The sequence below is a fragment of the Centroberyx affinis genome, unplaced genomic scaffold (genome assembly GCF_046629955.1).
Source record: "Centroberyx affinis isolate AG114_WGS23_722 - 3 ecotype Tasmania unplaced genomic scaffold, CSIRO-AGI_Caff_v1 ptg001957l_1, whole genome shotgun sequence".
Lineage (NCBI taxonomy): Eukaryota > Metazoa > Chordata > Actinopteri > Beryciformes > Berycidae > Centroberyx > Centroberyx affinis.
In genome coordinates, this window is record NW_027280313.1 from 39,439 (window position 1) to 65,772 (window position 26,334).

Here is a 26,334-nt window from a genome sequence, read left to right on the forward strand (position 1 = left end):
TAAACAAAGATATCCAGCAGGTAGTTGCGTCCTGCCATGGCATTTTAAGAGCTGTGATCGCAAAATGACTTGAAAATACCATTCCCTATACTTGACTACAGGTAATTCCTTAGAATTCAGGAAGTCAAAGAATTCGCGGTGTGTTCCCAAGTACTATGTACCGCCTGAAAACTGACATGAATGGTACTTGTATCTACCATCTTTCCCATACGGCATGAATGCAGCATTGGTGTAAAAGCCAGGACTTGAACCCGTTTCTCACCGACCCAGAAACCAAACATCTAACTACCGGGCCAAAGGGGAATTTCTGACAGCGCCCCCCAACCCCCAGCTACCACCTGAGGGGGAAACATTTCCATCTTGTACGGCTTTCCGGCTGCTCCGCTCCGCTCACCCTCCTCTGACACCGCTGTAACCAGGAATAGATCCGAGCCCGCGAGCAAAGAGAGACATCTATCACTTAACCACAGGGGAACCACCCCGGGCTGTCTGGATTATTTAGGCTGACGAAACAACGCCGAAACGGCACCGAGAAAACCTTTGTTCACTTGAGAGAATATGTCGGCACCAGGGAACATACCTACCGTATGTTCCCTGGTGTTCCAACGCTTTTCAGGAAGCGGTGCGTCAGGTTAAACCGCGGGGTTACGACTTTTCTTTGGCGTGAACCCGGAAAACAAACCGCCTCTGAGAATTACTGTCAAAACCAATGCTCCTCAACACGGCCAATACAGACAATACTATAATATATTCTTGATAGTGACCCACATAGACGTCACTCCTGTCCAGCTGTGACATAGTGAGAGTTGTTTGGCATGTCCCTTTCCCCCACACTTACCCACCCATGAATGTGAGATATCTTGACAATTTAAGTTATGAGCAGTGCTGGAAAACAAGCATGTCACTGCTTCCAGCTATTTGATTTAAAGATAGCATCGAATAATTTATTGGTAATTTATTTACTCACAAAGAATATGTAAATATATTTAATAAAATATTTTTGTTCAGTTTATTGCCCTCCCCAATTTCATAGATTTAAGGTCAAATGCCTACTGGTATTTATGGTTGATAGCCATGGGTTGTAGGTAAAAAGAGGCTACAAAATCTTCCCAATATATATATATATATAACAGAGTACTTGTTCACACCGCTTGCAACACGCGCAAAGTGCTGCATATGCATGTCTTCATGTTGTTTTTTGAGATTTATATACGAAAACTGGAAAAACTGGTGTGAGAATCTGTGACCTTGACCCAGCCGCACACTGCCAGATCACGGGTCTTTGCCGCTTCAAATACGCGAACCTTTATTCCTTCCCTTTGTCAAATCGGAAAGAAAGAACTGGTTTCCTTTAGAGTCTGCAATGTTTACATCTAGAAGACAGTCGGAGATCCATGGAGCAACGAAGGACATTTGAGGGAGAAACGCTTTACCGATTCTACGCCCCCAATCCTGCAGCGCTTTCCCATGGTTCCTTCGGAGTGTTTATGTGTTTCTCAATGAAAACGTCTCATTTTTGCAACGGTCAGCACTTTTCCGGCGTGTGTTTGTTCGATTTTTTTTTTTTTAAATCATCCTGTTAAGACCCCATTGCTCCCGTCCCTACCTGCCGAAATGTAAATGTTTTGTACGACTACGTGGTTTGTATATGAAAAATGCATCGTAACTGCGTAATTTGAAGAAACACAAAAAAATGCAAATGTCTTTTTTTTTTTTTTGGGTTCATTTCTAAAACAAAATAAATAAACTGTGATGGAATATGATTTGACAGAGTCTCTGGTTTCTTGCGTTGACGATCCTGGCAATGGAGATTCAGAAGAAGTCGATGGAAGAATTCTTGAATTCTTGACTCAGGTCTTTCACAAGTAACACCGTTCCATAATCTTCACGAATTTGTCAATTTTTCTCCGATGTCTCGATACAAACCAAGTCTTTGCAGTGTGTTAAGTCACTGACCGAGTCTTGGACACGGATTGTTCTCTTTCATCTGTTCTGTTGTCACTTCTCTTTCTTCTGGTCTGTTTTCCGATCCTGAAAGATTTAATTGCACAAACATTTTCATTACGATGGGGAGGACATTTATTCCGTAAGCCCCTAACCCTCATCACCACATATCTAACCTTTACCTGAACAGAATTCTAATCTTAACCCTAAACCCAAGTCCTAATCCTTAACTAGCCCCTTGTCCATTCTTCTGAGATCATCTGGTAGAAGTTCGAGAACATGCCCAGACACGCACGCACCTATTTGCTGCCCCTGGAGCCTTTGATCTTCTGGATCTCCTTGGAGCTGAGGACCAGCATGCCGTTCTTGAAGCGTCCCACCTGACCCGAGGGAGCCGAGCCGGAACCAGAGGACGGCTTCTTGTCCCTGGTGGAAAAGGCAGCATTGGGACAGAATGGAAAAGGAGAGGAGACAACAGTCAGGACAAACTCAGCCAGTCTGCATAACATGCTGACACAAGAGTCTTTGGATTGAAAAAAATACTAAAATAGGTGGGAACTCGAGTCTCATGACTTGGAACTCGAGTCAGACTGAAGTCCCAATTTTAATTGCTTGAGACTTGACTTGAGGCATGAAGAGAAGACTTGAGACTTGGGTTCTGGTGACTTGGTGCTTGACTCTGACTTGTACTCTGATGACTTGAAAAGGTTTCTAAAGTCTTGACTTGAGATCTTGTGTTTGTGTAAATGACTTAGATTGAAAGTGATGGGATTTGTTCCAGCAGACGACTGAATTTAAATTCTGTTTTCTGAATTTGTATGGAATGATTGAATTTATTGAAGTTGAAACTGATTATAGAAATCAAACTCATGATGCTCTTACCAAGTTTTTACCCTATTAAAACCATATTGCATTGAAAAGACCTAGATATTTAGTTTTCTTTAAGATATTAAATTGATACTGGACTCTTGACTTGGTGTTCTACATTTAGACTTGGGACTTGACTTGAGACAGACTGGCTTGGGTCTCAACAAAGTTGACTTGGTCACACCTCTGATTCCTATTACATTTCTTGGACAAAGTAAAGCCCAGAGTTTCTGTTTTGACCAGATTTTCAAGACTGAGGACCTGCAAGAAAGCGTCAGAGAACTCTTAATGTCAGATTTTTACTGTAAAGCTCAACTCAAAAATGTCTGTGTTGGGCTTGGTTTCTCATAATGAAGTCTTAGTCGGGCTAGTAGGGATTCAGTGTCTTGTTTAAGGACACTTCAGCAGGGTGGATGCTTGCCAAGGGTTTGAACCCGGGTCCTCCAGTTGAATGGCAGCTTACCTACTCAATAAACCACCGTGCCACCCAGTGATCCTTAAAACATCTTCAATTACACTAAATCCCAGAGGAAAACGTCTGCAGAGATATCCACTAATGACTGCCTCACCCACCTTGGCTTATTCTGCTTCTTCTTTTTCTTCAGGTCCTAGAGAGCGGGGATATGGGCGAGATTCAGTCAGAATAGTTAAACTTGGCAACAAACTGAAAGAGATACATAAAGCATGCCTGAACTGATAAACACCATGGGTTTGTAGAGCAACGATACCTTTGGAGCAGTGCGTACTGTGGACTCTCCCTTAGACGGTAAAGACTCTCACTTAGACGGTAATAAGAAACAGTACAGGACTCAGCATCCAAGTATTCCATAATATTGTCTTTAAGCTAGAGACCAAGCAGGGTATCTGCAGGTTTCAAATGTAAGACTTTTTGCGGGTGCGTTCACTCGTTTAGTTCGTTTGGCCAGGTGAGAACGATGCCATTTGAAATCTGGTGGCACCAAACAATGACACTGAGACGCTTGAAAAAGCGAGTCTCAGTCCTCTAGCAAGAGAACTGTGGTGTGGCTCGTTAGGAGTGAGAACGGAATCTGAACAAACTAGAGGAAACGACCCCAAAACACAAGGGTTTATGGGTATAAGGAGACGGATGTTGACATGTGAAGGTTAGGGTTAGGCAGATAAAAGAACTTGGTAAAGGTTTGGTTTATGTTTAAGCACATACAAACAAAAGGGTTAGGGTTAGGATAGCATGAAAACTGACTCATGAAACCGGTTGATTAGCAGTTGAGCTGTCTCTTATAGTCTGATAATGGTTGGTTGAATACATGTTTGTAAATGGTAAAGCAGTAGACAAATGAATTGTGAAATGGAAAATGAATAGGAAAACACATTAGTAAATGGAATAGCAAAAGGTAAAAATGAAATGTTTTTTTTTTTTAAGTTTTGCATATCGATCATATCATAAATTCAGTCATGTATGCATTGATTAAAGACATTACAAAATGTAATTATAATTCATTTAATTACCATTTATTAATTGGTTATTTGAACAGTTTTATGTATTGACTCATTTAAATGTCATTTTAATTAATCACTTTACAGATGGAAAAGTATATATTTTAGTTTATCTGGTGCAGGACTTACCGGCTGAACCTCCTCCTTCACTTTCTGCTTCTTGTCTTTGATCTGCTGCTGCAGCACCTTGTAGTTGACGTACTCCTTCTTAGGGGGCTGCGATCAGAGAGAATCATTTAGTCAATAACTTGGTCGTTCACCTGGTAAAAAACAACTGTTGCAAGAGGATATGTTGTGTGACTATTCACTTTCAATATTTCATTTCAAAATGCCTATCAGGTTATATTTTGCAGGAATTATTAAACAAGGTTATCACTGCTAACGAATAGGAAGCCAAGCGAGGAACTGGAATAGCTCGGCCAAAGCAACATTTGGCGGTGCATGCTTTTTCTTTCCAAGTTTTCTTCAGGCTCCAAGATGGACAGTCAGAGTGCACGCATCACTTTGCCTCAAACAGAACATTTGATTTCTGGTTTCTGAGCCCGTCTAGCTGTGGAGGAAAGCAGGAAAGTTCTCCTCACCCTGGCTCCCAGCATGATCGCCCTCTCCTGTTCAAAAACCCGCTGCTGCTCCTTTTTATATCCGGTGATTCCAAACCGATGGACCTCCAGACGAGCCTGACCCACACACAAACACAGAATAAGGCCCCACATATAGAAGGAAACTTGGCAACAGGTAGTTATATTAATTGGGGATACACCGATCTATTGGCCACCAAGCATAATCAGACGATCGACCTTTGCTGCTTCAATAAAAACCTTTATTATCAAGCATATGTTTGGATCAGGGCCTAAAACACCTGATCAGTGCGTCCCCAATATCAATGTTGCTGTTACTGTGTAAGAGAAGATATTTTGGAAACGTTCTAAAAAAAACTGTCACCTTTTCCAAAGTGAGTTCTTCTGGCTGCTCCCGGTGCTTTTTCTCCTTTGTCTCGACGGCCTTGAAGTGAGTCGGGGAAAGCGAGGGAAGATGACAAGTGAAGAGGAGAGGAACGTGAAGAGAATCGACAGTGACAGCCGGGAACGGAAACAGAAGAGGCCAACCGGAGGTCAGACCAGAGCACGGCATTTCAGTTTTAGAATGTCGGTCCAAACACAGGCTTCCAGGAAGGAAAGAGCACTCGCTGTTTTCACATGCCGGAAAAAGCTTCAAGGTGCCACGTGCGTTTTTAAAACATCAATATATCATTGTCAAATGAGTTGTGAAACCTTGGTGTAATTACTGTAAACAAATGAAAGCATGGTGGAGATGACTGCTAGCTTCTACCTCACACCAGTGGTATTGTTAGTGCTAAGTGTTTCTCCAAATTTAGACCGCAATAATGTCTCAAAAATGATGCAGCAACAAGGAAAACAAAAATAGCCCCGACAAACAACATTCTGTCTCGTACAGTGAAAACATAACTTCAGACTCCATTAACAAATCTGGCAGTTTAATGTTGCTTTGCTTATTTACCCTTAAAATCGGCATATAACTGATCCACAAGCAGCACTTAATTACAATAAAATCTGTATGTTAGTGGAGGAAGATTGTGGGAACAACAGGCGAAGTTGAGATGTCATGGCAATAAAGTGCTGCTTCGTGGATCATCTATATGCCGAATATAACAGAAGACAGTAAGGTTTGTAAAAGGTCTTAAATCATGTTCTCCCAGGTGTGTATCTTCGCCAATAACCATGGCAACATTAAACTGCCAGATTTTCGAATGGAGTTTGGCGTGACACTCTCTGTAGAAAGGGCCCTAAATTAGATTTCAAGTGAAGAATTTTTGCGTATTTATCCGCTAAAAGCCGTTTCACAGAGCGAGGGAAGAAAGAGCAGAAGCCTACAGTCGTGTTATCAGGGGCCGGCGTCTGCTTGGTCTTGGCTTTCTTGGCGGGGTCCTGGAACGTCACCACCTCCACCTGGGATATCTGTCGGATGGCTGGACCTGAACAGGGGAATAAACATCTTTTTTTTAAATAAGTGCTGCATGGTGGATTTATGTGTATACTGAACACATGAGCTGCCTACCTGTCCTTGGTTGGTCCTGCTGTAGTGAGACACCGAGACGCTCTGCTCGGCCGTCTTCACCGTCACTGCGGGCGTCTTCAGCGGCGACGGCCTCTTCCTCCTCCTCCTCCTCTTCCTCACACCTCTTACGTTTTTTCCTCTTCTGAGACTTGAGCTTCTTTTTGGAGGATGCTCCATCACCTGTGCCAACAAGATACGACATGGTTACAGTAAGCGTGAGCCGTGTTTTGTGTGGGACTCTAATAGCGGGAACAGGTAGACACCTACAGTAGCAGCTGGCTAATGCAAGTGACTGTCTTCTATATCTATTCAATTAGTTGTTTGGTCTATAAAATGTCAGAAAACGGTGAAAAATGTGGATCAGTGTTTCCCAAAGCCCAAGATGACGTCCTCAAATGTCTTGTTTTGTCCACAACCCAAAGATATTCAGTTTACTGTCATAGAGGAGGAAAGAAACCAGAAAATATTCACATTTAAGAAGCTGGAATCAGAGAATTTTGACTTATTTTTCTTAAAAAATTACTCAAACCGATTAATCGATTATCAAAATAGTTGGTAATTAATTTAATAGTTGACAACTAATCGATTAATCGTTGCAGCTCTACATTCAATATCTATTATAAGACAAATTTTGTGTACAAACTAACTCGGACTATTGGACTATTTTCTGATTTCAAATTTAACAGTATAAAGAGTCAGGGTGCGATCACACCTGTAGTTTGTTTTCTTTGGTCTGAATTATAATGGAAAAGCTTACTTGGTTGCATTTTTGTATTTGGTTTCTTTGGATTCCCACTGCCTAATTACAAGCAAACCAGGGCTTGTAAACAAAAGTCACATGGACTCACAAGCAGCTTGCTTATTGGACAGAGATTTGGTGACCTGTCAACCTGCCCAGGTTAAGAGATTTTGGCATGCAAGGTGTCCAAACAAATCTGATTCCAGTCATGTTAACTTTACTTAAGCATGATGGATGTGTCTCTGCTCTTCTTCTGTGGTGTTCATACCCATAAGAACACATGAAGAAATAGCTGACTATAGGCATCAGTCCAGAATCATCAACACTTGTGTTTTGATGTTGTTTCCTGTAGATTTGTACAGTTACATACTCCTTATGAACCATGATGACCATGTTCCTGAAACCCTATCCTTATATAACTTCCAACAGTTTGATAGTACTTACTATGATAATAGGCCACTATGAATTGACTTAACAGCACACATTAACTGCCCTGGTTTGGCCATTTTACTAGATAACTAAATCAAACATGTTTTAGGTGCTTTGTGTTGTAATGCCAAAGGTATGCTTTCATTTATCTGTATTTTTTCTGTAGCACTGGTCTACTTTCTGTTAGTAGTTTTCTGTGTTGTTTCTGTTTTGTATAAACCCACCTGTATACACTGACTATCACATTATAAGAGCTTATTTAGCATGCTTTTGTCTGCGCACACTAACAACATTAAACCTAAAAAATATGCTTTATGGTTAGCTTGCAGAGCGTTAGCCTGGTAAGCTAACTAGCTGTGCTTACCAAAGTCATACAGCTTGTCCAGTATTTGGTCAAGAAAGAAATGATCTTCGTCTGCGTTTCCGTTGGCGTCGGGGTTCATTTTAACAGAAAGGTACACGCTGGTTAACAAAAAACAAGAGAGCAAAACGCTATGCTAACTTCTACCGAGCTACCGACTCGACGTTAACAGAATGACAACAAACTGTGAATCCACGTGGGGCGCAAGGTGCGGCCAGAGTTTGGTCCTTCCCGGCCATCGTAGGTTACTGTGAAAACACGGAAGTGCCATTTTGACACCGCCCATGTGAAGTACAGATGCTGTTATCTTCGAAAAGTATTATATCAAGTCGTTGGAGCGGAAGGAATATTTTGCACTGATATCTCCATTGAACGCAGCGTCTATGTTGTTATAAATTGTACTGAAGAATGGCATCCAAATCTCCTTATTCGGTAGGTGCTTTACTAGCCAGGCGGCTAAGCTAACTTCGCTCAGCACAGCTGTCCTGCCCACCAACATTTGACAGTTGACATTTCAATGAAACATTTGAATACCTAATTCATAGTCAGCTATGGTAGACCATGCATAATAGTATAGAAATTGTAGATAACGTTTTCCAATACGTGCCGTTCTCTCTCCTGTACCAAGTATGGCGCCAAACTTCATTCAATAATCTGGCAATTTAATGTTTAATGATTATCGGCAAAGGCACGTGCTTCCTACAACATGACTCAAGAGCTTTTCAAAATCAATAGGAGCCATTCTTCATTTCGGCATGCCTACAATCCACTAAGCAGCACTTTATTTCAACAAAATATCAACTTGTATAGCAAATTGGTTTGCTCGCTACTGCTTCGCGGGTGTATGTGGAAGAAGGTTGTGGCAACAGGCGAGTCACTTCTAAAAGTCCAAATTTGGCTGAAATATGTGCTGTTTGATGAATTATATGTAAGCCGAATTGAGCAGTGGTTCGTCTCGAGTTATAATATTCGTTGAGTCATATTTCATGAGATAGGTACTTCTGCCAACAAGCAAAACCACATTTAATTGCGAGAGTTATGAATGGACTTCGTCATAGCTGTGCCTTCATACAAGAGAATGGCACGTATTGGGGCTAGTGAAGTAGATAACGATGAACTCAAAGTGCGCAGGAGTTCCCTGTCTGTGTTTTCGTGTTTGTGACCATGCCATCTTTATGTAGTTTTGTTATGATTTCTTTTAAGTGACTGTTTGAAATGTAACCCAGTCAATTTATTCAACACTGGCTTCCTTCTTGTAGCATAGGGACCCTATGCTGAAGAAAAGAGATGACTTTGAGGACATATTAGAGGAGAGGAGGAACTCCAGCGACTTGAGATATGCCCTCAGATGCTATGCCCCGGTCCTTTACAAAGGAGTGACTCCCTGCAAAGCCAGCTTGCTGAAGACCATGGTGCTGCAGTCCGATCAGCTGCACTATGTCATCGATCAGGTAAAATCAATAGCTGATGGATTACAGTTTGACTTGTGACAGGTGACACTCAACAGATGGCAGATTAGTAGGTAAATTTGTGCACTTTCTAATGTTGGTCAAGTTCATCATGATTCAGAAAAAAAATAACTCAAATCTCTCAGTCTTTCAGTGGAATCATATCGTGATGATATGAAGATATTTTGATATCGTGACACACATTTCTGCTGTCTGAACTGATGATGACAAGCAAATTTGACTGAAAAACTCATAAAATGAGGTATGGTAGGAATATTATTTGAATATTTCTGTTTTGTTTGACATCACACCTAACATCACCATTCAGTTCAATGAGATTCACATCAATTTGATTGTTTAACGTGATTTTGAATACATGAACCATATCGTGATATATATTGATATCGAGAAAAATCCTTATGATTATCGTATTGATTTCAACCATATCGCCCAGCCCTAGTCTCACTCTAATTTCTTTCTCTCTACATGACTGATATACTGATATTCCTTCAATTTACATAGAAACAATTTTGTAGTTTCTATGGTAAGTTTGATAAAACCCTGCCATAATTCCTAGAAAGTACACAATTAAAATGAGGTTATTGCAAATATAAACAGTGCAGACAACATATTTTTCCTCTGTACATTTATAATATCAGAAAACACAATTTATATACAGGAGGGTTAGAAAAATTACGTGTTCAACTGTGTTATGCTCTAGTTTTTCTCACCAGAGTGGAAACTTTAAAACGTAATTGCTTTCAGAAATCCTCTATATTGTGTCTACTGTAAGGATAACATTTTTAATTTTTTTTTTTTTAATTTTCGAGGTTTCCAAGGAGACGGGCGAGGCCGCGGACGTCGTCCAGGAGGAGGCGGCGGCCATCCTGGAGGAGATGGCTCACCGCCAGCAGCTCAGCACCGTCCGCTTCTTCGCCTTCACGCTCAGCAAGGCCTTCAAAGCCCTGTTCAGGAGCATCTGTGTCAATGAGGAGGGCATCCAGAGAGTGAGTGTACACACATGGAACAGACACACACACACACTCAATGCTCTCTCAATACTGTTTACTGAGACCTGGCACATTGAGGCTTCCTTGACCCCGTCTGACGTTATAACCCATTTATCCACAAGGGGGCAGCAAAGCCACTAGTCTGAAGCCAGTGACCTTAAGTGCGGTATTTAAAAATTGGCTACAGTGTCTACTTTTATACACAAATCCGGGGAGGTACAGGGTTCCTACTCAGGTCTGGAAAAGTCTGGAAAGGTATTAAAAATGAATTTGATAATTTCCAGGTCTTGAATAGTTTGGGAATTTGAGAAAATGTCTGGAAAATGTTGCGGTTCAGGTCCGATACACACATAATTCTAGCTTTTATGTTGTTGTAGAGCCACTTTGAGTCCACAGTTTTTGTCGATGTGAAGAATAATGTTCAGATAGAGGGACGCTCTTATTACCCAGCCGCTGTCAGCATGCATTATATCAAATACCCACCAAAATCAAATCCAGTCAAGAACATAGGGTCTGGGAAAAATATGGAATTTTAAAATGGAAACCGTGTAGGAAGTAAACCGTTACTGCAGTGGCATCTCACTACTAAACCTGTGTAATAACATTGTTTTGTATGCAAACTCTCCTGAAGATTTTACACTTACTTACCTTTTTTCTATACAACTTTGACAAAAAAAAAAACAATGTCTAGTAGAGCTGCAACGATTAATCGATTAGTTGTCAACTATTAAATTAATCGCCAACTATTTTGATAATCGATTAATCGGTTTGAGTAATTTCTTAAGAAAAATAAGTCAAAATTCTCTGATTCCAGCTTCTTAAATGTGAATATTTTCTGGATCCTGTACTCCTCTATGACAGTAAACTGAATATCTTTTGGGTTGTGGACAAAACAAGACATTTGAGGATGTCATCTTGGACTTTGGGAAACACTGATCCACATTTTTCACCATTTTCTGACATTTTATAGACCAAACAACTAATCGATTAATCGAGAAAATAATCGACAGATTAATCGACAATGAAAATAATCGTTAGTTGCAGCCCTAATGTCTAGGACATCAGGTAGAGCGATGTGCTCTTCTCAGCTGCTCCAACAGTAGTGGCAAACTTCAACTTTGGAAAAAAAACAAATGAAATCCACAAGCCTTTACTGCATGGAGACTGCACACATCTCAGTTGCTGCCAAAAGAAATAGTTTAAAAGGAGATGGTATGTAAATAGGTGAAGGGGCATTTCCAATATGAGCTTTGCATTGTTGCGTGACCATGTAAATGTCCTAACCGTCACCACTACATGCCTAAGCTTAACCTATACCCTCACCTAATTCTAACCTTAACCTTAAACCCAAGCTCTGACCCTAAACTAACCCTGACCTCAGCCCTTACCTCAACCTAAATATCCGTTCTTCAGCTCCAGCAGGCCATTCAGGAGCACCCCGTGGTGCTGCTGCCCAGCCACCGCAGTTACATGGACTTCCTGCTGATGTCGTACATCCTGTACACCTACGACCTGTCTCTGCCCGTCATCGCCGCCGGCATGGGTGAGCTCCGGCCAGAACAATAGCATTTGTATTGTATATTTTAGCCATTTAGTAGCTTTTTTGTGTATTTGCACTTTTTTGAGTGTATTACTTAAGTGTATTTTGACTTAAGTATTGTACATTTTAAATTGCATGCAATACAGAGTACAGATTCTGTGGACTCTCCATTAGTATTGCACCAGAATCACATTCAAACCACCTTCCCAGCCCTCCTCTATGGTCTTGGTCCATTTAGATTTACTGCTCTCGGGTCAGTCTGTACAGAAACCATCACTAATATATCCCCAAATTATTGTCGATTTATGCTTTACTTTGTTCGAACTCGGTCCTCTCGTCCTTTTTTTGCATTACATGTGAAATATCATGTGTATTAACATTGTTTTTTTTTAAGTAACTCTGTAACTTTAAGTACATTTGTGCTCCTTTTTACCTTTTCTTAAGTAGTTTTTTTTACACCACCAATTTGACTTAAGATTCAAGTAACAGATCTATTACTGGAGTAGGATATTTTGGTTCTCTTTCCAATCCTGGTCAAATCCACAGTGCCCAGTCAATAGCAAATATTCCTTACTTTTTTATTATTTATGTTAACAGAGAAGTTCAGAAATTCCATGTCTTTTATATGGTCATGTGATCAGATCAGTGACGCTAGACCAGTGCGTATTTTCTTGCCAGATCTCTATGAAAACACTTCTTTTTTTTTTTTTGCTTTTTCCCCAAACAATATTAGATTAGATGGAACTTTTCATTGCAGCAGCGCAGTAACAGGATCCAGATCATACGTTCCCTGTGTTTATGAATCTTGACATATCTGCATACCAAATGACCCGCTGCCTCCCTGCAGATTTCATGGCGATGAAGTTTGTCGGGGAGATGCTGCGCATGTCCGGAGCGTTCTTCATCCGCCGCTCCTTTGGCGGAGACAAGCTGTACTGGGCCGTCTTCTCCGAGTACGTCCAGACCATGCTCAGGGTAAACACGCTGTTTTCCTTTTACATGTCTCACTCTTTTGATATGGGAGTGAGAATTTTTTTTTTTTTTTTGCCTCATGGACTGACAAGCACCCTAGTCAAGATGTTGTTTCATATAATAAACCTACTTATGATATTCATGAGAGGTAATCATGATTGTGTGGCTGAACTCGTGGGATATACATTATCCTTTTTGTTTTGTAGATGTAAATGGAAGAAGAGATAAGTCAGTATTTATGATTTTCTGTCTCTTGGTTTTTCACTCCAGAATGGATTTGCACCAATTGAATTTTTCCTAGAGGGGACGAGAAGCCGAACCTGCAAGTCTTTGACTCCTAAGTTAGGTAAGGCGACAAGAACATAAACAACAGCCACGCGCTTTCCATGAAAAAAAATCATAATCCATAAATCACCGGTCAAAAGCCTACAGTTAGAAAAAGAGGTTTTCTGCAATATTCCGTGAAAAAAAACAAGCTAAAATACAAATTTTCATGAAATGCCAAAATAACAGTCACCTTAAGTTATGTATTTCTTTATTTCTGTATTTAGTTATGTATTCTTTCACTAAAGTTAAACTCGTGCTGTTAACTTTTGAAAGCAGTTTTTCTGCTGCAATAAACTATTTTTACACATAACCAACTTGTTGCTTAATGAATAAAATAATCAAAATCAAAAAAATAAATAAAAAAACTACCATAGGATCTCTCTCCCACGAGCAACATAGTATCAGCATCACTCTTGATGCGTTTATACTTCTCAGCAGCTGAATTAAAGGACCCCTAATATAGGAATTCATTTTTTTCTGTATCTATATAAATATGATTAAAGGTGTTTAATGATGCATTTGTTAAAATCTGATTTTGTTTGAGTGGTTAAATTTAAAGTTATAGCATTTCAAAAAATGTTTACAGGTGGTTTCACACTAGCTCCAGTAAACGCATCACACCTGGACTTGGTCTTGATTGGCTCCCCTCACTAAACAACTGAAATCCTTCCAGTCAGGCCAGTTTGCAGCATTTGAACTGGAAAGCGTCCACTCAGCAGGTTTACCTCATTTGAATTAGAGGAGCTGCTGCTGTCGACCAATCAGGGTCCAGTATGAGCCTGTTCTGCCTGTAACTAAGTGAACTTTGAACTTAACTACATTTATTTGCAAAATACATCATGGACATTATTCTTATCCTGAGCCATAGTATATCAGAAAAAAAGTCATGAAAACTGAATAGTATGGGACCTTTAAACTATAGTCTTTAACAGTAATATGGATTGGCTTGTGGCTTAAAAAGAAAAAGACTTTCCTTTCGATTTTTGACATGAATTTCATGAATACTGTTAATGTTTTCTCTCTGTTTGATGTTGTCTTTTCATTAAATAGTAAGATTTTCCTTACTGTCATTCTTATCTTTCTCTCTTGATCCAGGTCTTTTTAATATAGTGATGGACCCATTCTTCAAAGGGGAGGTGTTTGACGTCAACCTGGTCCCAGTGAGTATCAGTTATGAGAGGATCTTGGAGGAGACGCTCTATGCCAGGGAGCTACTGGGCGTACCCAAACCCAAGGAGTCCACCTCGGTGAGTCACTAAACTTCAAATCAGCTGTTAAACAAAAATTGTAATATGTGAACCGACACCAATGGATACTGGTAATGGCACAGCCATGGAAGCCTGTTAGCACTATTCCAATAGCTGAGGTTAGTGGCTTCTTGGAGTCCTAAACTCTTCATATGCACTGTATATTACTCAGAGCTGGGGACTCGAGTCACATGACTTGGACTCAAGTCAAACTCGAGTCACAAAAGATCTTGTGTTTGTATAAATGACTTAGATTGAAAGTGATGAGATTTGTACCATCAGAAGAATTGAGTTTATTGAAGCTGAAACTGATTCTAGAAATCAAACTCATGATGCTCTTACCAAGTTTTTATCCTATTGAAACCATATTGCATTGAAAAGTCCTAGATATTTAGTTTTCTTTAAGATATTAAATTGATGCTGGACTGGACTTGAGACTTGACATTAATGACATGGACTTGACTTGGTAATCTACATTTAGACTTAAGACTTGACTTGAGACTTGAGCCTCAAGACTTGAGACTGACCTGGGACTCGAGCAAAATTGACTTGGTCACACTACATCTGCTCTGCTTGTCCCTCTCTCCTTTTCTAGGGTCTGTTTAAAGCCAGAAAGGTCTTTAGCGAAGACTACGGCAGTATCCACGTGTACTTCGGCCAGCCCGTGTCGGTCAGAAGTTTAGCCCAGGGCAGGGTCAACCGCCGCCAGTTCAACCTGATGCCAAGGTACGCCTCTCCAGCATTACACTGTCTCCTACCTGTGCAGTCTACCCGTGCAGCTTGGTTGATGATGGATTCTGATTGATTATGGGAGGTGCAAGAGGCTGTGAGTGCATATATGTAGTGGTCTGCAGCTACAGTTTTGAACAGGTAAATCATGTATTTTTCTTGCTTTACCTTCCATAATGTCACATAGTTGACATGAGTTGACATGAGTTCACATCGCTAACTGGAAAGCATTAACTAGGTAGCATTAATCAAAACTAAACTTTCAAGCAAACCATCAACGCCAATGATGGATGCAGCCATTCTGCAAGCATCACGTTTGTGTTTTTTCTTCCTGTAGTCTTTCAAATACAATTTCTAGAGAACTGGGAAGCTTTGAATGGCTGGAATCGACTTCTCGTCCGTTTTGCACTTGCCAGGCATGAATACTTCATACAGCATGAGTAGTGCTCGATTGAACTTCTTTTCCAAGTGATGCTGTGCACCATTGAAGCTGTTACAGTGTCTGGGAAGATGAGTCAAGTGTTCCCTTAGCTAGTTGGAATATTTTCCGGAGCCAAATTCAGACCAGTTTGCATGATGCTGCAGAAGGTAGAGCAACATAAGGAAACAGAAAAAATACAGTAGGGATAAAGTAGAGAGTGGGAAGACTGTTTACACGGACACATTCATTCGCAAAACTTTTCTTAAATTCCTCTTAGTTTTGATCTTGAGAAAAGTGCCAACAAAAAAAAAAAAAAGGGGGAAAAAATGATGAATGCCACCAAATTCATGGAAACATACGTACACTTATCCGATCCAAGCTCTGCATCGGTCTCCTCTCCCGTGTATCCCTTAATCTTAAAATGTTTTTTAATCTCCATCTCCTCTCTTTCCAGTCATTTATCTCTTAAGGGCCTCATTACAAATATGGGTCCTCACTGTGCTGTCCTTGATCGCTACAAGCTGCACATGCGTCTCGTATCCAGATTGCGTCTAGACATGATTTTAGCTGGATTACATTTATGCCCGTCGTTAAAATGCATCTCCGGCATACACTTAAAAATGTATAATCCTCTCATAATGTTTACCTCCTTTAGAATTGGCAGTAAACCTCTTGTCTCGCCTGTTCCCCATCCACTAGTATACTGATAAGGATGTTATCCAGGCTGCCTGTTTGATTTGCGTGAGCTTCCTGGTTGGATGTGCACTAGACTTTATTTGTTGTTGAAGACTCATTGCACTTACACTTTGTTGTTCTTGTGGGAAAATACATCTCTGAACCCCTGGATGTGGTTTGGGTGCATTTACTCCACGGTTGAATGTGTTTTTACTCATCACGCATGTTAATACTAGGTGGAAAGGAGGTCATGATCTTCATAATCTAAGCATCATGTCTTCACAACTTCCCATTTCCAGACACATCCCCAAGAGGGCCAGCGAGGAGACCCAGGGCTTCGTGAACGACTCGGCCTACAGGCTGGTGCGGGCCCAAGAGGAGAACATGGTCCTGAAGCCCTGGGTTCTTCTAGTCTCCCTGCTGCTCCAGAACCACCACCGGAGCCAGGCGGCGGGGCAGGAGCCGGGCATGGCGCTGGAAGAGCTGGCCGAACAAGCTGTCTGGCTCAGGGGCCTGGCCCGGGAATACGGGGCCTTCCTCCACTGGCCCGGTATGGCTCTTCCCTCTCGACCAGATTCAGTGGTCAAGCATGCTGAATCATTTTAATATGTGGGTGGTGGTGTTAATGGGGCATTAAAGGATAGGAGGAAAGGATAGGAAGGAAAGGAGACAAATTGTATATAGGTAAACTTATCCTTTAAGTCAGTGGTTCTCAACGTGGGTTCCGGGGACCACCAGGGGTCCTTGAGGGGGTTCCAGGGTGTCCCCAGCAAATTGATAAATTGTTAAACTTCACCATTATTTCATTTACATCAAGTTAACACCATTAGAGAATGTAGAAGAATGACTGTTCTGATCATAGTTTCTTTGTTATCTCTCTACCTACAATACAGATAGTCATGGAATTCTAGACAAAATCATATCTAACAATAAAGATATTCTCAGATTTGGGTCCAAGAGACAAAATCTCATCAAATGGGGGTCCATGGCTCTAATGTGGACTAAAATCCTTGATATGAAAAAGGTTGAGAATCACTGCTTTAAGTAATGTATGACCTTTATCGCCCCCTGTCAGCGACCAGTAGGAACTGCCACAACATTCATAGAACCGAACTCCTGCCAGTGGACTTCAGTGGCAGACGATAAAACCAAGAAATCACAATCAGTCTTTATCTTAAGGAAGTAAATTCTGAGCCTTACAGGGTTGTTTTATATTTTTGCATGCACAAAACAGAAATTAACACAGAGCACACTTCAAAAAAATGAAAATATACTGACAATATATGAGATGAGGTGGTAACTGGAGTGAGTTAATTTAATTCGTTTAGTAGTTAAGGGCAGGCATGGAATTAACTGATTCTTGTGAACACAATAACTCAAGAGCAATACATGATAGAAACTTCTGATGATCTGATTACCTTTCTGCATACATTTGCATATTGGATGTTTGTTATGTTTGAATTATCATGGTGATTATGGCAGGAGATTAGGCAGCTCAACCGCCTCTTGTTTTACATGCATTTGTCTATTTGTCTTCCTGATCACATCCTTGATTTATAGTCTTGAAGTATTTCTTTGTAGGATCGGTTGGTTAGGCATGCCGTGAATGCAGCTTCCTCATCTCTCTTCTTCTTCTTCTTTAATTCCCTCCTGCAACTCACCTCTCGATCCTCTTTCTCTTCATCCCGTCTTCCTTTCTCTCTTCTTCAACGCCCCCCCGCCCTCCTCCTTTCGTCCCCTCGCCCCTCCGATTTCTCTTCATTGCTCCCTCGTCGCTCCTCCTCTGGATCTTCCCTACCTCCTTCACCTCATCCCCCCTTCCCTCATCATCCGACTCCATCTCTGATTGTGTTTTTCTCTGTCCCTCCTCCAGACCACATGCCTCCGTCTGAGGTGGTTTCCTCCAGTCTTTCCCTGCATCAAGGTCTAGTGAGGGTCTCTGACGGCCGGGTCCGGCTGGCACTGGGAGAACAAGGTGTGTATTTATTATGTGTAATATGTTTTTTGTTGTTGTTTTTGTTTTTTTGTCCTTTTGTAAAGCATTTTGTAACTGTGTCTGTGTCTGCTATTGGCTGGTCTTTGAGCCAGGTGATGTCACCTATAGAGTACAACAGGTGTTGACATCACCTGGCACAAAGACCAGCCAATAGCAGAAGGCCAGTGCAGTACCCTACTTTTCACCATTAGGTGTCAGGCTTCACCACAAATTTGGGTTTGGGGTTTAGATACTCTTTAAGAAATGAGTTTTGACTTTTAAAATAAATCCTTACTCATTGACTGCTTCACTCATTTAAGAGCTTCCATCTGTCTTTTGCCCTCCACTGACTTTAAACCTCGATTCAGAAGCAGGAGGACCAGCGGGGCCAGGGGAGCTTCGCGGCACCGGCACCCCAGAGGAGGAGCTCCTGAGCCAGGCGGTCATCGTGCTCTCCTGCGCCTCCTACAGGAACCAGGTGCTGCACGTCTTCCTGCGGCCGGCACTGCTGGCCTCAGCCATCCACACCGCCTCCTCCACCAAGAAAGGTGAGACTGAGACTGCTGTTGAACATTCAGGCAATATGGTTAAGGAAATAGGGCGATATAAGGGTGATATCCAAAATGAAATGTCCTGATGCTTTTTGCTGCGTTTACTATCCTACCGCTAGTAGATTATTGGTTTATAAGTTTGCACAATTGTGATCTAAGCAACACATGGTGCTGGAGGGAAATATTGCGATATTCATGAAATATCGCGATATTCGATATTATCAAATATCGCCACAAGCCTAATATGGTTGCTTTATGGTGGAATGGGAAAAAAATGACTGATAATGCACCCTCTGGACTTTTATATGCAGTGATGCAAGGATGATAGTTTTCTTTAAAATTAAATGCCATCCATACCATTGTTGTCAGGTGAAAACCTCCTGATTGAGATTCAGTTGAAGGATGAGTTGAGAAGACTCTACAACCCTTTGGGCTTTTGAAAGCCTTTCAGAACCCACTGGGTAAACTCAGACATGCATAGTTGTCAAGCTAAAAGCAAGGCCATATTTCTTAGTCCCTGGAAAAAAGTGCCATTTTGGAAATACAGTACAAGGTTTTCAGCTGACAGTGACGATAAGTAACAGAGGTAACACTGAGCTCCAGTATTCTGAAGCAGAAAACCCTACAACTTAAAATCCCATTAAGATGTATTGATGTATTCTTAGCAACAAAGGTAAAATTAGAGCAATTTTGAAAAGAAAATGCATTCAAAGTGTCTTACTCTTACCTAAAGATGTGAAATGTATAATATATATAGACCAAAAATCCCAAGTAAATGTATTTTGAACTAATTCTGTAGCACAAGACAAAAAGTCAAGAGGGGTGAATACGTTTCATAGCCGCTTTGTACTGGATGTGAAAATGTGGAACTCTTAGCTAAATGGTTTTGTGTCTCCAGAGGAAGTCTACAACAGTTTCAGCTTCCTGAGAAACATGTTCTCCAACGAGTTCATCCTCTGTCCCGGAGCGACTGTGCAGGTGAGGAGCAGAGAGTTTGTACAGAATTGTGCTGGAAATAAACCTTTTTAAAATGTTGTCATGCAAAGTCTGAGAGTTCTGGATGAAACGACGCAAAACAAAAATCAAAAGGATAACAGATTGGAGAGTGGAGTTTGGAGTTAATGTGTCATCCACCTCTGATATGATGGATATGATGCAGTTTGATTGATTACACATTTATTGTAGAATAGAATAAAAATACTATGGTTGTCTATAGGAAGACCTTAACCTGAACGGATTCTAATGAGACATTTTGATCCGATTCCACACAAGCAGGCATGAATATGTTTCTCACTATCCCGGGCTTCAGTGGAGAGTTTTAGTGTCTCACCAGAGCTTTGAGGAGGCTTTTCACACACACACACACACACATTAATATGCCACCCTCGTTGTCTGTCTTCCATAGGATTTCGAGGAGGCGTGCTACCTGCTGGTAAAGACTGGAGTGCTGCAGGTTTCCCAGCAGGAGGTGCTGGTGACCGACAGAGGACACAAAACACTGGCCTTCCTCACCGCTATCCTAGATCCCTTCCTACAGGGATACCAGGTTAGACACACACACACACACACACACACACACACGCTTTCACACAGGCAGATACTTGTGCGTGCATATACATGGGAATAGAAGTACATGGGCATCCATCACACTTGTTGGATCAGCAAGTCATGTCATAGCATCAGTTATTGAGATTGTGTAGGAAAAAGTGTGTGCGCACTTTACAGCAGATGTCCACCAGAGGGCGCAGTTAACACATCATTAATCTGTCAGATAGCCATCCACAGTGAGGGTTTTACCTCACTCTGTGTGTGTGTGTGTGTGTGTATGTGTGTGTGTGTCCAGGTGGTGTGTCGGTACCTGTGTGAGGAGGCCACCGAGGCTTTGACAGAAAAAGATTTTATCCCTGCTGTCCGGAAATTCATGGTCAAGCTCATTCTAGCAGGTCTTTTCTCTACTATTTTGTCTTTTTTTTTATTATATCTGCCAGGATTTTCACCTCATCCTTTTACAGAATGGGCTAATTGTGTGTGTGTGTGTGTGTTGTGACCCAGGCAGCCTAAGGTACTGCGAGGTGTTGTCGTCAGACCTCCAGAAGAACGCTCTGGCCGCTCTGCTGAGACTCGGCGCCGTACGGAAAACCAAAGGGTACGTTGGTTTTCATCATCCTTGCGCCCCTGACCCCGGTCGGGTTGGCCGGAGCTAAAGCCAAACAAGGCTGAATTGAAAACAAACACGGACTGAAAATCCAACCGAACACGCCAGACATGCCAAAAAAAAAAGTAATTTAGGACGACTTTCAAAAACAAAGTCTGGGAATATTTCCAATCGAAAGCCAGCGATACCAGCAGAGTGAAACCCCTGCAGAACAGAAAGGCCTCTACAGCAGCATTACACCGACATTTACAACAGAAGTGTCCTCGAGCCATTTTGCATCCTTTTTGCCGCCAGTGAGCATGAACATGAACGCCCACTTGTGCTTGTGCTGAAAATAACGGTGCGCTTCAATCTTTTCATTCCAGAGCGGCCCAAGTGACTTTGAAAGTGAACAAGGTGATGGCGAACTCGTTGGAAGACACTCTGGGTAAGAAAGCAGTAAACTGAAACTTTTTTTTTATAAATAATTCCATCTCTCCCACCAGCTACCCCTTACCTTTTTGACTGTGCAATAGTAGGTTACCTCTAATACATGAGAAAGAAATGATGATCCCAGTAGTAATCTGTGCCATGTTGGTACTCCTAACAAATAATCTAATGTTACAGGAAATTATACTTTTCATCAAAAGTGACCATCAGAATGAAGCCATAATGCTGAGTCTGAGTTTGACATGACGTAAACTAAGAGTGAGAGCAGTAAGATGTTTCCATGCCCACAGTAACCTGTTTAATATGAGAGGTAGCCAAGCATCTTAAAGGAGAAGTCCAGTGATTTTGGACCTATATATAATTTGTCTTCTGCATACCTGTAGCACTTGGACCCACAGAGAGTATTGGCTCCAGAGTCAGCTCTCAGTTGAAACTGCTAGTCCAAATGGGGTTTGTCAAAATATATGCAAAGAGCTGACTCAGGAGTCAATATTGTCTGTGGGTCCAAGTACTACAGGTATGTAAGAGGTCCAAAATCACCTAACTTATCCTTTAAACGGATTTCATCAGACTATGAGCTTACCCAGGTATAACTCAGTGATATCGTCCACATGCGTCGACCCCAAACTAGGGTTAAGAAGGGAATTTCCCGCCAATGACGCCCATCCACAACTCTCTGTCCGTCTCTTTCTCTAGGAGGGAAACTCCCCACTCAAAAAGCCGTTCTCGCTCGCCTCTAATTGCCCGGCGGCGGCGGCCAAAGGGAACTCAGGAGAGTCAGGCTCTTTCCGGCGTATCGAGGCCTCGGCACGGTACGGCACGACTCGGCTCGGCTCATTACAAAGGCGGTCCGTCTTAAGTGCTTTCTACAAGGGACTGAGCAGAGGAGTTGCCATCTTTTTTTTTTTTTCCTTCTCATTCTTTTGTTCCATGCCTTTCTCTTCACCTATCTTTTCAATTTGTCTCTACTTTTCACATCTCTTCTATTAAACACGAAAGCTCTTTTCTGTTTTGTTTTTTTTTATATATATATAACCAAATAATGAACAAGGCCTTAGAAGGTGTATTGCTTAGCTCTTTGGCTCGCTCTGAATAATTGACCTTTTGAAATGAGCAACCTTTTGAAAGCTTCTGAATGTGCCAACTCCATTTAGGACAGTGGCCATTCTCCATTAATGCATTTGATATGTTTTCTCTAACACTCTGGCATGGACCCACCGTGGCTTTTCTTTCTGTTGTTCTCCGTCTGCTCTCTCATATGAGCTTCAATCTGTCTCCTTGTTAGTTTTGCCTTTTTTCTTTTCTTTTGGCACTTTCCTGTATTTATTTATACAATGTGGTGTGGCCCTATCTCTTAACTCTCTTTTGACACGTTGCCTTCTCATAGTTTTATTTTTCGTGGAGGCAAAAGTTGCTAAAATGGGTCGCATCGTTTTCGTTGTGAATCCAAAGATGATCATATATTGTAACACTAGGTAAAAACAGAGTTTATTTTCTATTATATGAAGAGCTTGTCAAAAAACTAAGGAGTCTATATTTGAGTTGAACTTGCCACAGACCCAAGGCCATTTTTGTACCAGAATGAGGAGAAAGAAGGAAATTCTCTTTCAAATTGTTACGTCACCTGCTAACAGAATGGCAGAGGTCCTTGTGCTGCAAACACTTACACTAGTCCTGAGTCCACTCCAAGATTCAACAAGATTCAAAGATTCTGTCCAAAATTATCATCCTGTCATTATTGTCATCCTTGCTAATTTTTGATATCAAGAAAAACTCTGATGGTTGGATGACTTAGTTGTGTCTAAACCTTGTGAAATCCTGTACTGTGCACCCACCCTCAGTCTGTTTGCCAATACTCCAAGCTAAATGGTCTAGCAGCACATTCTACGTTTACATCTGTTTGCCTACAAGGGAGTTAACGCTATGAGTCCAATGTCAATGTTGCACATTTGCCAAACTACAGAACAAATTGCCATGTGTAATACTGAAGCATTACTAGCTATACTCTTACTCACAAGAGATGTATAGATATAGATGTATACTCATGTTTTCAGCTCTACCAAGGTTACTGAAGTTTCTTCAGTTAGTGTTTTTTTTTCTAAATAAGCTTGATACCAGGCCAGTGGATCAAGCTAGGATTACCAAGTTAACTGATACATAGGTCAATAGCGTGTTTCTTCTCAAATTTTCCAAAGTAAAACTAGACTTGAAAATTATTTAAAAGAATCATTAATTGATCAATCAATTGATCTTGAAATCCCACCTCAGTGTCAGATTGGAGTAGTATTATGCAGGAGGCTACAAGCGTTTCTCAGAGGCAGAAATAATCTGATTGGTTGAGGTAAACCTCAGTGGGCGGAGCCAAAGCACCCCAGTGAAAAAGGGGGTAAAAAAAAAAAAGTTGATTACATTTTAACCAGAGTTCCTTCTTTGTTATTCAGGTTTGCCAGTTAGCTAAGTTCCATTCAGAAACACTAGTTATTTCTGCCTCTAAAAAATGTTTGTACAACTAAAACTCCAATCTGCGTGCCACCTCATGTCCAAAGTACAGGTCTACAGTGCGAGTGCCGTCTGTGAGTGCTTTTGTGGTTCAATTGTTTTTTCTAACATTAGTAACTGCTTTTATATAATGTCTAAATATTTGTGTGTGTGTATGTGAGGTGCCCGCGTGTGCGCGTGCATGCATATGTGTTCAGGTGCGTGTGTGTTGGATATAGTGATCAGTGTGAAGCCTTTTACTACTGAAAGTAGTGGCTGATGAAATATATGATCATGTCAATAAAGTTTTTTGAAATACAAATTGATGCCTACAATGTGTGTGTTTTCTGGGTAAAGTGGGGTCAGATCATGTCCAATGCTTGGGAATCCCGGGAATCACATTTAGTCAGACAAATTAACTTCAAAATAGTGTTTCTAAACCTTGAAACTGGCATGGAAAGTTCCTCCCTCCAGGTCGACTTTTAGGAGCTCTCCCCTGTGCCAGTGTTGAGGTATTGATCGCTTGAGATATTAATACTCAAGGTTCCCACTAGTCATGAAATTCCTGGTATATCATTGGGTTTTGAAATGTATTCCAGACAGGAAACGTCAGGGAATTTGATCAATTCTCTGGGTAAGTCAGGGAATATCAAGGTCACTTAACAGGAATATACCCGAATTTATTTTCCACATACATTTGTTGCGTTAGACAGTGTTTTCGGCTGTTTTCCCCCCACAGCAGCCCAACTGTAGTGGAAACCAGACTGGTTTTCTGAGCTGAAAAACAACACCAATGGATCAAAAATAATCTTGAGAGGTCCCCTTTTGAACTGGGGTTAGCAGACTTGACTAAGAATGACTAAGAAGTCAATGAGTTCTATTCAGAGTACCGAGTAGTTTTGGTTCTACGTTTGGAACAGGCACATTTTGACCCTTTCGGAAAAAGCTTGAAATGCTCAGAACTTGAAGACGCATTCCAAGACAACTTGGAAATGGAGAGTTTCATTACTGGTACCTGAATTATGGGTGAGCAAATGTGCCATACAAAATTCCAGTGCTTCAGCGGTGTTTTCTCCTCCTTTCCAAGTAGGAGTTGGAAGAATCCCATTTTGAAGACTTCAAAACACAGAAATCATGCACCTAAATGTCTTCTTAGAGTCTGGTGGAGGTGGTGAAGAGGTTCAGCCATTGTTGATGAGTCCAGTTTCCTCTGTGCAGAGTGCTTGCTTATTGCTGTCTAGGGGGCACTTAGGTGTTTCACTCTTAAGTTTCATTTCCTGACACCGTAGTAAGAAGAATGATTTGGGCGAGTAGTGTTAACCTTTGGCGTCTCAATTAGCAGGAATGGGATGCTCTTCTCTGTTGCAGTTCCACACTTTGATTTAGGCTGATAAGATGGGCCTAGTGCAGCTTTAATGATAATGCAATACTTTATTGATCCCAGTAGGAAAATGCTCTTTTCACTTGTCCCCTCTGAAGGGATAGTAGAGCTGTATAATGGTCTTGAACATAGCGTAAGAACAGTATTATTTAGAAAATTTGGAATGAACGAACAGATGGAGACTGATCCATAACAAGCAATAAAATGTCAGACATGCATTAAATCAGGGTTATATAAAGAATGCTACAAGAAGAATAAAACATGTAGAAACAGATTATTTGGAAGGCTGTATGTAAAAATGTTTCAAAGCTGATAGCAAAGGCCTGGTCACCTTCAGCCTAGACTTAAGAATAGCCAGGAGCTTAATGGAGTTGGGTGGGCTAAAATAATCATTGCTAGATTTATTATTAAGTTGCACAAGGTTTTGTGATATCCAGGACTGGTTCATTAATCATTAAAGGAGAATACCAGTGTCATTTACAGTGTAGTTATATCCCAATTACTACTGTCGTTTACATTTCCCCAATCATTTTGCATTTATTAGATTGTTTAATATGTACCTGTCAAACATAGTTTGAAATGAACTGCTGTCCCTAAATAAAGACATGGATGTGACAGTAAAGTTTGCGAGGCGACACGTTTTTTGAAGGATTATTTCCTGGTGGAGACTTCCACTTCTTCCTCTGGGTGTCAGGTGATTGACAGGAAGCAGAGCGTAACGTAATACAGCGTTGATATGGAAACACTCAGCTCAGCACAATGACCCAACGATAAAACAGAGACTCTGACAAAAGCAAATGAAGACTTCTTGTTTACTGTGATGGATTAGCTCGCTCTGTGGAAGTAGTTGTTCATACTGGACAAGAATGAATGGCAGCAAATGGCTTCTTCTGAAGGGAGAACGAGCCTTGATATCCCTGACTATGCTGACTGTGTGCAGATGACCCAGGAAGAGTGCAAAGGAGAGGGGCAACCTAGTCCATTGGCACTAACTTAAAACCAAAACACCTTTACGATAGTTTAAGCTGCTGGTCTCACTGTCTTTCATATTTCATATAGCTGGGTGTCGTCTTCATAACAATGGGAATTCATGTTTGCAAATGA

General features: G+C 41.2%; 2 protein-coding genes across 2 annotated transcripts; one reads left to right on the plus strand and one right to left on the minus strand.

Annotated features, from left to right (window-relative positions):
* Positions 1 to 1,236: 1,236 nt before the first annotated feature.
* fsaf1 (40S small subunit processome assembly factor 1) lies at positions 1,237 to 8,085 on the minus strand. The gene is made up of 9 exons (XM_071530710.1): positions 7,896 to 8,085; positions 6,364 to 6,543; positions 6,180 to 6,280; positions 5,230 to 5,289; positions 4,869 to 4,964; positions 4,417 to 4,503; positions 3,385 to 3,419; positions 2,244 to 2,370; positions 1,237 to 2,031 (listed from the first exon to the last, which is right to left on the minus strand). The coding sequence occupies exons 1-8, from the start codon at positions 7,972 to 7,974 to the stop codon at positions 2,244 to 2,246; spliced, it is 765 nt and encodes a 254-aa protein (XP_071386811.1). The 5' UTR covers positions 7,975 to 8,085; the 3' UTR covers positions 1,237 to 2,031.
* Positions 8,086 to 8,170: 85 nt separating this feature from the next.
* On the plus strand, positions 8,171 to 24,163 carry gnpat (glyceronephosphate O-acyltransferase). Its single transcript, XM_071530709.1, has 17 exons — positions 8,171 to 8,324; positions 9,152 to 9,343; positions 10,171 to 10,347; positions 11,764 to 11,893; positions 12,738 to 12,865; positions 13,133 to 13,208; positions 14,285 to 14,436; positions 15,032 to 15,162; positions 16,561 to 16,811; positions 18,135 to 18,236; positions 18,605 to 18,784; positions 19,686 to 19,765; positions 20,193 to 20,333; positions 20,631 to 20,730; positions 20,840 to 20,933; positions 21,308 to 21,369; positions 22,068 to 24,163. The coding sequence occupies exons 1-17, from the start codon at positions 8,301 to 8,303 to the stop codon at positions 22,109 to 22,111; spliced, it is 2,064 nt and encodes a 687-aa protein (XP_071386810.1). The 5' UTR covers positions 8,171 to 8,300; the 3' UTR covers positions 22,112 to 24,163.
* The last annotated feature ends 2,171 nt before the right edge of the window (positions 24,164 to 26,334 follow it).